The 16,073-nt window shown below is 42.4% G+C and overlaps 1 protein-coding gene across 1 annotated transcript in view; it reads right to left on the reverse strand.

Moving 5' to 3' along the window:
* Window positions 1-16,073, reverse strand: part of TANC1 (tetratricopeptide repeat, ankyrin repeat and coiled-coil containing 1) — a 233,453-nt gene that overhangs the window by 149,499 nt on the left and 67,881 nt on the right. The window contains 1 exon segment of the mRNA XM_023745748.1: window positions 5,376-5,455. Within this exon segment, the coding sequence (XP_023601516.1) occupies window positions 5,376-5,436 (61 nt within the window). The 5' untranslated portion in view covers window positions 5,437-5,455.

The raw sequence follows: 16,073 nt of genomic DNA on the forward strand, positions 1-16,073 counted from the left end.
AGGGCTATGCATTCAAGCCTGACAGAGGGCAGGAGAAGGGCTGCACAGGGGGAGGGACCAACCCTCTCTAGGAGTGCAAGAGGCCTTGCCTGTCAAATGCTTTCAAAATGCTGTCACTATCTCCAGGATTAAAACAAAAACAAAACCACTATCAACTGTGAGCTTAGATTATAGCATAGATGTTAGATAAAAATTACATTTTTTAAAATATATTTTTATTGACTTCAGAGAGGAAGGGAGGGAGAGAGAGAGATAGAAACATCAATGATGAGAGAGAAACATTGATCAGCTGCCTCCTGCACGCCCCTACTGGGGATTGAGCCCACAACCCCTGGCATGTGCCCTAATAGAGAATGGAACTGTGACCTCCTGGTCACTGAGGCACACCGGCTGAGCAAAATTACATTTCATTTCTTGGAGACCAGTAAGGAGAAAGGTCCAAAACACCAGCTAAGCCATATACCTACTACTTGGAAGCAGCTATTAGAACAAGCGACACTAGATCTCTATGCTTGGTTCCTTTTTGAAGTACAAGGGATCTATCCATGTGTATACGGAAAGAATCCTCTGCAATGCAAGTCTTGCTGGGAGGTAAAGTCCACCTTGCCCTATAGGAGCTAAGAAGTCCAAATACACACTTGTCCAGCCTCTCTTGCAGCTAGAACCCAGGCATAGGACCCAGGCTCAGCCATTTAGATGCATTTGCCCCACACGTTCAATTTCCCCTTGGCTATTCTTGAGCATTTTCTCTTTCAGATAACTTTCTTAACCCAATGGTTATGCTGTGTTAAGAAAAGGGACAGGATTTCAGAAGCAGCAAAAATATGTATCTTGCTATAACAGTCGGTAGATGTCATTATACATTTGTCCAAACCAACAGAATGTACCGCAACAAGAGTGAACCTTACTGTAAACCCTGGACTAGGTGATAATGATGTGTCCACGCGGGTTCCTCAGTGGTAACAAATGTACTATTCTGATGGGGGACATTGACAATGGGGGAGGCTAAGCATGAGTGCAGTCAGGAAGTATACAAAAAATCTCTGTAGCTTCCTTCTCAATGTTACTATGAACCTACAACTGCTCTGAGAAAATAAAGCCTTAAAAAAAGGGGATATCATTAGGGATTAAACGAATGTACAGATAATTTGGTAAGATCTAGTGGTTTAAAAAAAAAAATCTGTCCATTCAGGAATATGATATTTCTCTCCATTTATCCATGTCTTCCTTTAAGTCCTTCAGTAATGTTTTAGTATTTTCTTCAATATAAGGTTTGTACATTTCTTCTTGGGTCGGTATTTAAATTTGTTTCTATTATCAAATGGGACTATTTTTCCTATTCATTTTCTAAACAGTGCTGCTGTACAGAATATATATTAATGTCTTATGTTACTCTTATATTCACTCTAAACTCTTATTGGGTCCAGATTTGATGTCAGAATATGCCCACTCGTAGAGTGCAGTAATTATTTCATTTTCAAATTTAAATAACTTTAATAATAGTAACATGAAAGTTTTCTGATAATAAAAGTCACTTCAAATAAAGAGGCATGGTAGAAGGTTGTAGACTTCTCTGGAGAGCTTAAAAAAAGAGCAAGACCTTATTTTTTGACATCAAGGTCCTAATATAAAAGCACAGAGGAAAAAAAAATAGATGCCCTCATCTGGCGCTCACCACATTATGGTTTAATATCAATTTTTGTTCCCTTGGGCCTAACTCAAGGTCAAGAGAAAGACAGTGCTCGTTTGCCCTGATAGAGTGGTGGAGACAACGTAAATTTACTTTCCTAAAACACGTATTGAAGTTTTTAATATTGCATTTCTCCCATTTGATTCTATAACCTCCAGAAAACATTTTTTACTCAGCTATAGACACTTCCTCGGTAAAAAAGCATAATCATAAAAAAGACTTTTGCTATTTTTAGAGTTCATGCAATGGCTTTCAATAGTTTAATATCTCACTGCACATAATATTTCAAAGAACTTTATATACATACTAGAGGCCCAGTGCACGAAATTTGTGCACAGGGGGGTCCCTAGGCCTGACCAGTGATCAGGGCTGATCAGGTTTCCTGCCTCCTCCTTCCCTCACCACCCACACACCACCACCACGTGGTTCCCCGCCTCCCCGCTTCCTCCTTCCCTGCACGCCACCACCCACCCCTGGTACCCTGTCCCAGCCCAGCCTGGGGCCTGGCCCAATCGGGACCTACCGGCCAGGGGGAGGGACTGGGAGATTGGCCGGCAGTCCCCTATCGGGCAATTGGGGCCTGCCGGCTGGGAGGAGGGGCCAACCGCCACCACAGCAGGCAGACAGCGGGCCAATCGGGGCCTGACGGCCAGGGGAGAGACAGAGGGTGGGCCCTGGGAGGTTGGCCGCTTGCCGCTGGCCCTTGGCCCCCATGGGAAAGGGGCCGAGTCCACTGCCACCCACCCCCAGTTCTCCTGCAGGATGGGGGCAGCTCCTGCATTGAGTGTCTGCCCCCTCGTGGTCAGTGCATGTCATAGAACCAGTCATTCCGGTCGTTCTGGTCATTCCGTTGTAACTGGTCGCCTAGGCCAGTGGTCAGCAAACCGCGGCTCACGAGCCACATGCGGCTCTTTGGCCCCTTGAGTGTGGCTCTTCCACAAAATACCTACTTCTGCGCATGGCCACGAAGTTTCAATCCTACTGTCTGTGCGTGCCCGCACGTGGTAATTTGTGGAAGAGCCACACTCAAGGGGCCAGAGAGCCGCATGTTCCTCGAGAGCCATGGTTTGCTGACCACGGGCCTAGGCTGATATATATATATAACTTGAATTTCACTCCCTGCTAACATTTACCAATAGTTTAGAATAGATACATGTGATATCTTCTTCTAGGGATAGGAGCTGAGGATAAAACAACTTTTCAATACTTCTTACTAATACTTATTTTCATTTGAAGAATAATAAATTTAACTCAGTGATTATTTTCCAAATTCCTAAAATAGGTTGAACATAAAAGTGTAGTTCATGGTTGTCTGTAAAAAACAATCTACAAAGGATAGGAAAAGCAGAGCTCAGTATTTTAGACAAATATTTCCTAAATTTCTGTGATTGCAAGTTCAAGTATATAAAAATGAATTTCCCTTTGTGTTTACAACAAAGATTGGTTAATTGGAAACAGTAGAGCAAAATTTTTCCATATGCAGGAGATATTATTACCCAAGTTTCAGAGCCGTCTGAGTAGATTAGCCAGCTTCAATTTACAGAGAAACTTAGATCTGATTTACGTACATAATGAGAGTTGGCACAGAGCTGAGCATATAAATGGTCAAATTCCAAGTATTTTCCCCAATCATCTGTGACATATCTTCAAGATTTAAAATTCCATCTGCTTTGTTCCCCAACTAATATAACCAGGTTCTAGTTAAGAGGAAAAAGGCACATACCATACAGATGTTTTATGAGGAATGTTCACATTGCTTTTTTCAAGTTGGTTTGCATTAGTGAAAAGCCATAGTATGGGACTTATTATTAAAAAATTATTCAGAAAACAACAACAAAAAACACAATAGCAGTTGCTCAGAGGAATTAAACCCAAAATCACATGGTCTACAAATAAAAAAGTTTCAAATGTAAACTATGTTCACTGTCTGGTCCAACTGAAAGGCAGGTTGTCAAAATCATTCATATACTGTTATTTCACACTAGAGGCCCAGTGCACAAAATTCGTGCACGAGTACCTAGGCCCAGCCGGCAATCGGGGCCGATCGGGGCCTTCCGGCTGCCAGCCCAGGCCTTCCTTAGTTCTGCGCCGCCCCCTGGTGGTCAGCACATGTCATACATAGCGAGAGATGGAACTCCCAGTCTCCTGGTTGAACTCCCGAGGGGACAATTTACATATTAGGCTTTTATATATATAGATGAGTTGGGACTGCTGTGAAAGACTCTGTTACCAAGGGGGTAGTTCTGGCTTGGAGACCCTGGCCGCTGGTTGGCAGCTCTAGCCAAATAGCTTAGGATCTAACTTTATGCTGAAATTTACAAAGAATCAAACAACAAAGGTCCTAGGATGGGTGTCAGAAGAGCCAAAACTAAAAAAAAAAAAAAAAAAAAAAAAAAAAAAGAAGAAATTAATTATCTTTTAATTGCTTTCAGAGAAATAAAGAGAAGGATGTTTTGGCCATGACCCAACAGGGGATGAATGTCCCTCTGGACAGAAATTATGTGAACTGAAAATTCTCCATAGTAACCATTCTAATTAATTATTCAAAGCTAGGGTTTGATTTTCTAAGGTTAAGAGCTAACTATGGTCTCCTGTTTCTATCATTAAAAACTGGTTTCTTCTTTATATCTGCTTACTCAGGCATTAATCAGAAGCTTCTCATGGGATCTAACAGCAACTTTATCACAAAGACCCCACTTTCAAGGTTAAGCGTGCCATTTTGCAGGCTTGGTTTAAGGGATAACTAATAGAAAACGTGTCTCGGTTCCAGAATCAAAAAAGTTTTAAAGTCCACTTTATCTGTAAGTACAGAAACAACACATATTAACATTATCACATGGTATTACAAGATCTTTTGAACGAAGGAATTAACTGTAATTCAGTGATGTTTTGGAAATAAGTGAATTTTTTTTTATATTTTAAGAGAAATCAGAACTGAAATGTTAATCACTCACTTGGAAAACCAGTATTTCTCCAACGCTGGGTTAACATGAATTTAGAGTGAATTGACACCATTTCAGGGAAATTAATCCATGCTAACAGAATTTTATTGCACAATACAGGTAGACAATGTGTAGTTTTTCTAGCAAGAGAAAGAGGGTGTAATACTGACTGGTCACTAAAATGACCTTAGAACAGTTCCTCACGTGGACAAGAATGGAGTCACAATGACCACAAATGTACCAGACTCTACACACAGAAATGAAATCCAAGCCAAATTGAGTAGCTCCCATCAAAATAAAATGGGTACTGAGTGGGCTACCCTTGTTAAGGGGATAATATGATACTCAAAAGAGGACGACTAGGCAGCCAGCAGTTGGTCAAACAGAAAATGCAATCACATGTGCGAAAAGGGTAAAAAACTTCCTAGAAACCAAATTCCTGGACACACCTGCTGTCCCACAATGTCTCAAACTGGAACTCTGGATCTGAATGACCTTTTAAAATTAGGAACAAGTCTTCTAGGGAAGGATTCAGTTCATAACCCAAACTCAGTTTCAAAGTCACTTTTCATAAAAAACCTAGCCATGTATTTAGTTTCTCACAGCTCCAATATGCTGTCTGCTCTAACACATATCACCTCTCTGACCCGTGCCCAAGGCAGGGACATGGGCCCAGCCTGGGCTGGGGTCCTGCTGCCACACCCACCAGGCTTGCTCACCCCAGCTCCTTCCTGTACACATACCTGGTTCCTTCTTGCTTCCCTTTCCTCCCTCTCGGCTCTTCTTCAGCACAGCCTTTAACATTTTCGACACTCCTTTGTTTCTAAAGGGAAAAGGAGGGGTTGGGAAGAGGAATTAACGGCTGTAAGTTAGAATATAACCTGCATATTGACACTAGCGGTAACTTGAGTTCAAATAAACAGATCATGTAGGATAAGATAAAGGGACCTTGAGTTTTACGTTAATTTTCTATGAATAAAGATGGGGAACTAAATGCTAAAGACAAAAGAAGTGTTTCATCACTCTTAATGAAGTTCACTGTCTTACTATAAAAGTAAAAACAAACAAAAAAACCCACAACAGTGCATTCTCAGCATTCCACATCTAATTAAGGTTATGAGGGTAGATCTGGGCACATCACAGTCTGGTGTCTGGCACAGGCATGCGGGTCCTCCCAACCCTCGTTCATCAAAAGAAAACATTAAAACCGAGAATCAAAAAGATAACGATTAAGAAGGAAGCTACATGGTCCAAGGCATGTTTTACAGATGCTACTGATTATAGAACCACAAGGAAAACATTTGGGAAGGCTATCAGAATGAAACATACCTTATAAGCAATTGCAAAATAAATACAGTGGGAACACATTTTAAAACTGATGTCAGGGGATGTGATCAAACAGCACCCACCAGCCTGGGCCTTTACCACAAACAGTTATGAGTCTCTCGGGGGGTGGGAAGGAAAGGAGCACGGGCCAGTGGCATTAGGGCTGAATCCTTTCAATAAAACAGCTGTAGTTTTAAACAGGGTTGTACTGAGCATGTAAAAAAAACAGCACAATGGCCCAGGCCTAAGATGAAACATGAAACCATCCGACAGCAAAGAGACAGACAAAAGGACCATTATTTCATCCTTTGGGCCGTCTCCTTTAGCTCTCTCTTCCCTCCACTACGGAGATGAGATGGCTGGACAACTCCAAACAGGGACAAACCTGAGTGGGTTGTGTTACCCAGCACATCACCGCTAATGCACTAAAGAGAAGAAGGGAGAAGGCAAGCAGGCTGCTGCTGAATGAAAAAGAAGGAAGAAAGAGGAGAGCAGGGAAGGGAGGGAGAAACTCCGACATAGGTAGAGCAGAGTCCCAAACCTGCCTCGTTCGCTGAGTGGTTCAAGTGGCCTCCGGGGAACACCCTCGTGACCTCTCAGCCCCCGAATCGAGCACAGGTGCTGAGGGGATCGCTGAGAGGCTTGGAGAGTGTGCTGCCGCCATTCACAGAATCCCACCACAGTGAGTGTGCAGGGTGACCTTCCTTATCATTTGGGTCCAGGCCTGTATTTATTTTTCCAAGCCCTTTGTTTTCCTGATGAAGACACAGAACCTGGGAGGCTGACTTGCCCAGGGGTCAGGCAGCTAATGAGCACAGGGCCAGAATCCAAACTGCAGACTCCCAGAGAGCAGGGTCCTCCATCCTTCCTGTGGACCCCACTTCTCTCCTCCGAACAATGAAAGCTTTGGGCAACAGCAATCAAACAAACAAACAAACCTCAGAAATACTAGGGAGATAATCAGCAGAATTTGGAGACAGCGATACCAAAATGTATTGGAGTTAAATCATATTCCCAAGTCTTGACACATAAAGGGGGCATGGCTTAGAGCCTAATTCTTTTTAAAAATGCTACTTTGAGCCCAGCCAGGCATGGGTCAGTGGTTGAGCTTTGACCTATGAGCCAGGAAGGTCACAGTTCAATTCCCGGCCAGGGTACATGCTCAGGTTGGGGGCTCAACCCCTAGTAGGGGGGCATGCAGGAGGCACCCAATCAATGATTCTCTCTCATCATTGATGTTTCTATCTTTCTCAAGATAAAGGTACCTTGAGTTTTACATTAATTTTCTATGAATAAAGATGGGGAACTAAATGCTAAAGTTAGTGAATGGCGGGCAGCACACTCTCCAACTAACTTTGGATTTGAATACTTAAAATATTTGAAAAAAACAGAGAACTTCAATAATGTGGCTCCTTCTCCTTCAATAATGTGGCTCCATAATTTGACTCCTTCTCCCTTCCTCTCTGAAATCAATAAAAAATATGTTTGTTTGTTGCACCGTGTATGCCTATTGTGGGGGAGCTCAGCTGTTTTTAGCATAGTCACATCTTCCACATCAGTGGTCTTGAGTAAAGTTGAGTAAAGTGAACGAGGCTATCAAATATTTGCTACAATTTTTTTTCCTGCTTTCCTCCATAAATATCAAGTCAAGGGAAAGAACTTAAATGTATACTCAAAAGCTATTCAAACTATGACCTGGAGACACCAATTGATTATACTTGAGTACAAAAGTAACAACTCCTACACACACACACACACACACACACACACACACACACACACACACCTGGACGGGGAAAAATAAGACTATTCCCAGTCAGTTAAATTCTAAAATTGACACAGATCAGAGTGGAGCTATGCAAAGTCACCAGGAGTCCCAATGACATAACTGAAACTTGATTCCATCAACGTACCTAAAGACTGTGCCCACCTGAAGGGGGTGTGGGGTCAGAGAGAACAACTATAGTAACGGGCTGGAAGGGCCGACAATGGCGGCATAGAGTCCAGAGAAGCCCATCTGACACTTATAAACACACACTATGTCCTTATAAGCACACACCCCACATCACATTCTGGAAGGGGACCCATCAGGCTTGCAGAGCCCAGTGCTATTAAACACTGGCATCACACAGCTACTTTCCCTTGTCCTGATACTGTTCACTGAGAAGCGCCTCATAATTTGGCTCCTTTTCAGCCTAACAACAGTGCTGAGTGTGCTGGCCCAGTCAACCCCACACAACTGCCTGGCCCGATGACAGACATTCTGGGAATAAATAAATGGATGTCCTGACTTTAAACAAAAGCTCTCATGAGTTCTGTTAAAGCAAGTCACTTTGCAAAGTACCATCTATGGGAGAATATTGAGTTTCTGACCCCAGTATGAATACCAACAGGAAGGCAGTGGTAGATTCTTGAATGGAAATGCCACCATGAAGCAGTCATGAAGGCAGCCGGCAGGCTCTCCCTGAATGACACCTTCTGCATCATCACACACATCCCTTCCACAGCAACGTCAACTACTATCATTTTCCCCTAAAAAGGGAGAACAATGTCCTGCCACAGAAGTCAGCCAAATAGAAATGATGCAAACCAGCCTTCCAGACACAGTAATTCAGACCCAACTGATTAAATGACAAGCCCAACACACTGAAAAGGAGTGGCCAGAAGCTATCGAGTTGCTGCTTGAGGACAATACATAAGGTCAGGAAGCACTTACAGACAAGCATTATAGGATAAAATGTAAAAAATAGTGTCCTTTTTCACTTTAACTACAGTATGGACCAAAATACACAGGCTTACCTCAAATAAATGCTGGCCAAATAGAATTCCTCCGTTTCTACCCATAAAACCTTAGTTTCTAGGATAGCAAGTAATATAAATATATGATTGGATTTGAATACTTAAAATATTTGAAAAAAAACAGAGAACTTCAGCTGTCATTTCTGTAAGTTATACACTTTTGAGAAAGAGAGGAACGACCAGCCTCTAGGTCCCAACAACTGAAATTAACCAATGGGAGAGAATTTCCTATAATATTCATTTAAAATAAAGTAAAATGTGAGGACATGCCATTACCCTTTGAAGACCAATGATCTGAAGTCACCCTATTTCCTTATTTCTCTACTATCATGCAACATCTAACTTTCCCAAATGCCACAGAGTCTTCCTTTTAAAAGCCCCAGAAGTTAAATCAACTATCAAGCTTACTTTCCCTTTTTGGATTTCTTCTTTAACGCATAAAGACTTTGGGGATAGGCACAATGTCCCATGTGCCTATGTGTTAGCATTCTACACAGTGATTACCATGATATCTATAATATTAAAAGGGTAATATGCTAATTAGACCGGACATCCTTCCTGACGAAGCCAGGGCCGGAGAGAAGCCAGCCCGGGTCCCAGGTGCCTGCAGGTGGCCCGAGGGAAGCCAGCTCAGGCCCCGGGTGCCTGCCGATAGCCAGAGGAGGGAAGCTCGGGTCCCGGGTGCCAGAGGGAAGCCGGTGCCGGCAGCCGGGGGAAGGAAGGCCTACTCTTGCACGATTTTTCATACATCGGGCCTCTACTATAAAATATAATAAAAATTAGCCTCAATAAAACAGTGGGATGAATTCAATGCAAGCCAAACTCTATTCTATAAGTAATCATAATGGCAGTTAGTGTTACCATGACCAACTTGTCTGAAATCACAGACTAGCAAAAGCATTAAAAATTTTCCTCCCCTGGACTGCCATCCTGCCTGTTTATACAATTCCAAGTTGAACCTCTGAGCTGAGGGTAGGGACTATGTTTATTGGTTAATAGATACAAACGGAAGGCAGAACACAGGCTTTGCACCCACTGTTTTCAATATTTGTTGACAGATTTAATGAGGCGCAATGAACACAGATGAGAGATTTCTTCCAAATCAAGCAATTAAGCAACACTTATCGGAGTTTATAAGTTACGAAGAACATTCCTATATATTCTCATTCACAAGGAATGCAAGGAACCTCAGATAAATCCTTGTGACATCAGGCAGTGGGATATGAAGGAGGAACATGCTGCCTTTCGTAAAATCCCTTCATGTCCACACCTGAATCAACCTTAAAACTCACGGTAAGAATAAGATCTTCTTACCCAGTTATCCTGAATAAACACTTCCTTTATGCACAGTCCAGCTGAAAGAACTTCTCCCACCAAACTATCCATCTGACCTCAGAGCAAAGCCGTCTCTGAAGGGTCTCTCTTGTTTTGTCTAAATAAATCAAAGCCAGAGTAGCAATATTTACAAGTGAAAACATTGGGAACTAAGATGTACATAATTTTTGTTGTTGTTAATCATCCAATTATTTTTCTTCTTTTTAGAGAGAATGGAAAGGGAGGAGGAAGAGGAGAAGGAGGAGGAGGAAAAGAAGGAGCAGGAGGAGGAGGAGGAAGAGGAGGAGGAGGAGGAGGAGGAGGAGGAGGAGGAGGAGGAGGAAGAAGAAGAAGAAGAAGAAGAAGAGAGAGAGAGAGAGAGAGAGAGAGAGAGAGAAACATCTATGTGAGAGAGACACATCGATTGGTTATCTCCTGAAGTCAGCTCTACCAGGACAGGGGATTGAGCCTACAAACCAGGTACGTGCCCTTGACCAGGATCAAACCTGGGACCCTTCAGTCCACGGGTTGACACTCTATCCACTCAGCCAAACTGGCTAGGGCAAGATGTACATAATTTTAAAGAATTTTTTTTTCCAGAGAAGGAAGAGGCATCGAAAACATCCTCAATTTTAGGGACTTGACATTTTTTTTCTCAACACAGTAAGTAAAGTATGAGACATCTAAATAATTTTGTCTTCTGTATCTACCTTCAGAACTATTCTTTGCATTAGCAACCTTAGTGTTTCTCAAAAGAAAGGAAATAGGTGGTGGCAGTGGGGGTTGAAACAACCTACAAGATAAATAATACAGAAAAGAGCAAATAATAGAAAACAAAGCAGAATAGAGATCACATTGGAAAGTGGAGGAGGGATGCTGTCAAAGGGGGCACTGGCTGGTGGGTGGAAATTCACGGGAAACTGCATTCTAGAAGCTTCCTGAAAGCAAGAGCCATATCTCAACATTCTTTTAGAGATCCCAAGAGGCTGGGAAAAACCAACTCTTGATGAATACTTGAAATTCCAGGAGGTCTTGCTCACATTTTTTCCCCTATGGTGGAAAAAGTCTAGGAATCAACAAACCTAGTCCAATAGCCCTGGCCTTAGCATTGTGACTGGGAACCGGTCACTGAATTTCTCTGAGATTCAGCTGCTTTGTCTAGAAAAGCTGTGGGAGAGGAGAGTGGACTATTGATCAAGCAACCAGAAAGCAATTGTGATAATAAGTAAAGAATCAGCCTTTGGTTTTGCTTAATTTGCGTAGTTGGGAAATATGGTATCATTAGGCTATAATTTATTCCCTAAGACACATAGGCCCAACCATTTGGTCTTTATTCAAACCCATTCTACAAATTGTACCTCTCATTCTACTGTTCTTTTCTTTATAGTTAGGTTTGCCTTAGGCAAAACGACTTCAGATGTGAACGCGAGTTATTAAAAGCATAGTCAATTGACAGTCAGAAGTGATGTAAATTTAACACTATCTGGGGCAGGAAGACTGAACTTAAATGTTTAAGTTCTGATGTACAAAATTAAGTGGAAACTTCCTATTAGATTAAAACCACTTTCAACCTATATTTAAGATATTCTCTAGGAAGATACACAAATTCTTTTAGGAAAAGTGTTTTAAAATATCCGACTCGTGCCCTGGCCAGGTAGTTCAGTTTGTTGGAGCATCGCCCTGTACACCAAATGTCGAGAGTTTGATTCCCTGTCAGGGCACATACCTACATTCCAGGTTCAATCCCCCGGTCGAGGCACGTATGGGAGATAACTGATGTTTCTCTCTCAATCGATGTTTCTTACTCTTTCTCTCTCCCTTCCTCTCTCTCTCTCTCAAAGTCAATTAAAACATATCCTCAGATGAGGTTTATCTGACTCCCCTAAGCTGGTCTTTCAAGTTTCTGGAAAATGACTATTCCCTAGTTTGTTTAGAGACGGTCTCATTTTGAAATACTACCTGGCAAAAAGGAAATTCACTTTTGGAGGAAAATATGAAGAATATACTTCCTTCTGGAGGAAAATATGAAGAATATACTTCCTTCTGGCTACAAGAGCCCTTTTTGTATATTGTGAAGGAATTTAGCAAACCAACCTCTAATACTGCCTTCTCCATAAAGCCTTCACAGGCCATGGTGGTCAAAAGATGTCTTTAATACCACATTCCACTTCGTACTGATACATGGTTACCAATTAGAATCACAGAGAAAAATGTTGAACTCTATAAATCCCTATAGCACCTAGCAAAGCACCTTATAAGATACAACAAACACTAAAATAAATAAATAAGTAAATAAACAAACAAACTTTAAATGAATGAGCAGCAGGGTTGTTATGAAGAGTAAATCAAAACCAATGGCAATTCTCTCCTACAATGGATTGGGCTAATAGTTAAGAATTCTTCTGGTACCAAGTACTAATTTTCAAGTTTATGGTCAAAATTACGTGGCTTATACATGATGAACAGCACAAGGAATCAAAGCTGAACAGGAAGAGAGCGAGGCCCTTCAGAGGTATGACAGTCAGAACAGAGATGGTATCCTAAAGACATCAAAGAGCAAACTCAGTCAGGGCAGTGGATGGAAAAGTCTGGTCCTTTTTAATGAACTTTAGAATTTTGGATGTGGAACAATTCCGGAAAATGACGAAGTCCACACGATAGCTAATACCATGGTTTGGTAAAGTAGAATGTCCTCAAGTGAGGGTTGTTGGAAGCAAAGAAGTCAAACTTCATTCTTGATTGGGGAGGGATCATTCAGATGCTAATGCAGGAGGCAGGATTTGGGATATCAACCACTATCCTCTTAACTAGTGTTCATTTACATGTCAGGTAAGATGAAGAGTTTTACATACATATATAATCTCATTTTATCCTCAAAATATCCTCTATAAAATACTCTTTTCATAAATAAGATAAGTTTAGAGAGATTGACAACTCTCCCAAGGTCACACAATGAACAGAGGAGCTGGGACTTGAACCCCAGGCTGGCTTGAAAGTCCTTGATGAACCTGGGGGAGAGGGGAACAGACAGATGATCAGGAGAGCACAGAATACTAGCCTCAAAAACAAGGTGGCTTCTGCTTGGGGGTGACACTGTAGTTGTTATGGACCCAGCCCAGGAAAGCTGAGAGAAAGCCAACATCAACTCTGGGCCCTGGGGGCCGTAAGGCCAAAAGCTCATGGAGAGCCACCTCCGGTTTGGAGATGAACCACCGTCTCTGAATGTGGTCCCATCCTCTCCCACATCGCTCTGTGGAGGGCATGACTAGGGCCTCAGGGTGCTCCTCAGCGTCAGGTTTACAACAACTGGAGACCCAAGTCCCAACCTTCATTATGGCTCTGAGCTCCATAACCACCACACTTGATATGCTCTTCTCTTTTCCCTTCTCCTTCCTGTTGAATTTTCCGCTTGTATCATACAATAGAGCTCTGATTTCTAACTCACACTGACCACTTTCTTGCTGTGTATCAATTATAACTCCCCGAATGGAGGTAGGAGGAGGCTTTACTAAAAAAAAAAAAAAATGGTTTGGGCAAGCAGCTTTGCCTTCCACAGATGCTTCTAATGGGAACACTGCTCTCTCTGCTACTTGACTGACAATTTCAGATCTCTTCCCCCTGTAGGTGTTATATTTTAAGGGAGAAACTATTTCTTGCTCATAAAACCACCGTAATTACAGGAGCAGGTAAACCATCGCCGCAGTTGGAAAAAAAGAGCCCCTGGAGGAATCTATGGCCGGGCGAGAGGCCTTTCGACTGAGAGGAGAAGAGACCTTGAGGACATGTCAGAAAGTCCATTTTTCAAAAAGTGTTAAAAGGCCCTCGGTCAATCAATGCCAGCCGAATGACGTCTGGTATTATAAATCTGAAGAAATTAAATTTTTAAAATCGCACTGCATCTGGCCTCAAAGTGAAAAAGGTCAGACGACTTCAAAGATGCCCGGTGAAAGGCAGCTATTCATTACCGAGAGATCTCCTGCTTCTGTAGCTGACAGACGGACCTTTCACTTACAGCCCGAATACAAGACATCAAACCCCTCCTCCGCTGCTGTCAGCGACTCCCCACGAGGCTCTGAACAGGTTACAGCCCCCCGGGCCCTAATTTCATTAGGATGGGAGTTCTCCATACCCATGCAGGCTTTCTGTTTTGTTTCTTAACTCTCCAGGTGATTCTAATGTGTGGCCACCATCACTTAACTTACTACTTACTAACTATATTCTAGGCTCTACTCTAAGCATTATATGTATATACAGTCATTTAATCCTCTGCAGAAGGTACAGTACTATAAATATCTCCATTCTACAAAGTCACAGAGAGGCTAGTGACACGCCCAGGGTCACACAGCACAGCTCATAGGGGCAGAGCCCAGGGTGCCCATCAAGGTAGTCTGGCTCCAGAGCCTAACCATGCAATCCCTATCCCATGCCTCCTTTTTGTTGGATAAAAATGAAAGAGACTAGCTCCCAGGGGCCTGGTGAGGTGATCACAGACAAAACCTCCATGTAGGGGAAAAAATCATCTTTGGACACACATACACTATCCCTGAACAGCATCCCACGCCTCAAATCTATCCTTAAAAAGAGAATTTACTTCTATTGAGAGACACCTGCTGTTCAGTTTCTTAAGTTCTCCTAGCATACAACTTATCAGAGTTCTTTCAAACTACATAGTTGTCAGTGTGTGGCCTGGAGGCACCATGCAACAAAATACATTCTAGAATGAGCAAACCCTTCCTGAGCTCACGGCCAGAACACTGGGAGGTGTGCCATACTGCCCATGGGGAAGATCATTTGGGGCAGAGACCTTTGTCTCACATGAGCAATGCTTCCCCTAATCCTGACACTTACCCAGAAGGTAGGAACTCTGTTATTCAAGAGGAGCTCAAAAAACTGCCCTCTTCTGCCTGTTTCTTACTGAATGAATTGCATGAAGCTTGTTAAAAGGCGATGGGATGGGGTAAGGAATGGCCTGGTGCCCAAACTTTCTTTCCCTGGGCAGTTTCACACAATCAATAGATGTAATAAAGTTTTAACCTTAGACATCGAATTTTACATATAAATTATGGTATGCCTGCTGTGAAGAGCTGAATCAAATTTATACATGCCACACAGCATCCTCTCTTCACATGGCTACAGCAAATAACGCACACATCACTGTTTTTATCCCAAGTTTGTAAGGGAAACAATTCCCGGCCATACACATTTGGTGGCAGTAAGCAGAGTTAAAGGGGACTGCCACCGGGGCCTGTGAGAAAGGTCGCATGGGAATGGACAATGGCTTTATTTTTTCATTCGCTCTGATCGCCCCAAAGTGGGGAATACCAGAGCTCCAGATGATAAAAGTCAAAGGCAAGTTATGCCAGGAAACAAAAGCTAAGTATGCTAAGACTTTACTTATTTTTTAAGTTAACAAATCCAGTCTCAGAGCATGATGACAAAGATACAAGAGTGCCATTCAAGGCAAGAGTTTGCAGCCTTTTAACTGCTTCAGCAACCTATCCTAGACCCTCTAGTCAGAATGCTTAGAAATGATTTTGACATTAAAAATATGAATACCAAAAAAAATCAATTACACTGAAACACAGATATCAAAATACTATTTAAAAAGGAAATCTGTGATAATAGTAATGTGTGCTTCTTAATGCACAAAATACAAGATGCAGCTGCAGGTCTAACAGCTACTGTAGTTTTCTAGGCTGTGATAGGCATAAGTGATAGTTTAAACTACCTCCAATAATGTGATACAAAAATCTCATTTCTGTGTGCCAAAGCTCCAGGTGCTACTGATAGTACATGGTTTGCTGCCCACTTTCACGACTGAAGGAAAGGCCACATTTTGGCGAGAGGTTAGTGAAAAGGAAGATGTAAAATCTTTTCCACCCATCCAAATTCCCATCCATCCAGTGCAGTCCATCAGTGGTCCCCAGGGGGAGGGTCCCTGACCCAGAGAATCAGAGTCAGACTCACTGGAACGATTACTCAGACCTGCCAAGAGCTCGGCT

This window comes from Myotis lucifugus, unplaced genomic scaffold (assembly GCF_000147115.1).
Source record: "Myotis lucifugus unplaced genomic scaffold, Myoluc2.0 scaffold_5, whole genome shotgun sequence".
NCBI classification, from domain to species: Eukaryota; Metazoa; Chordata; class Mammalia; order Chiroptera; family Vespertilionidae; genus Myotis; species Myotis lucifugus.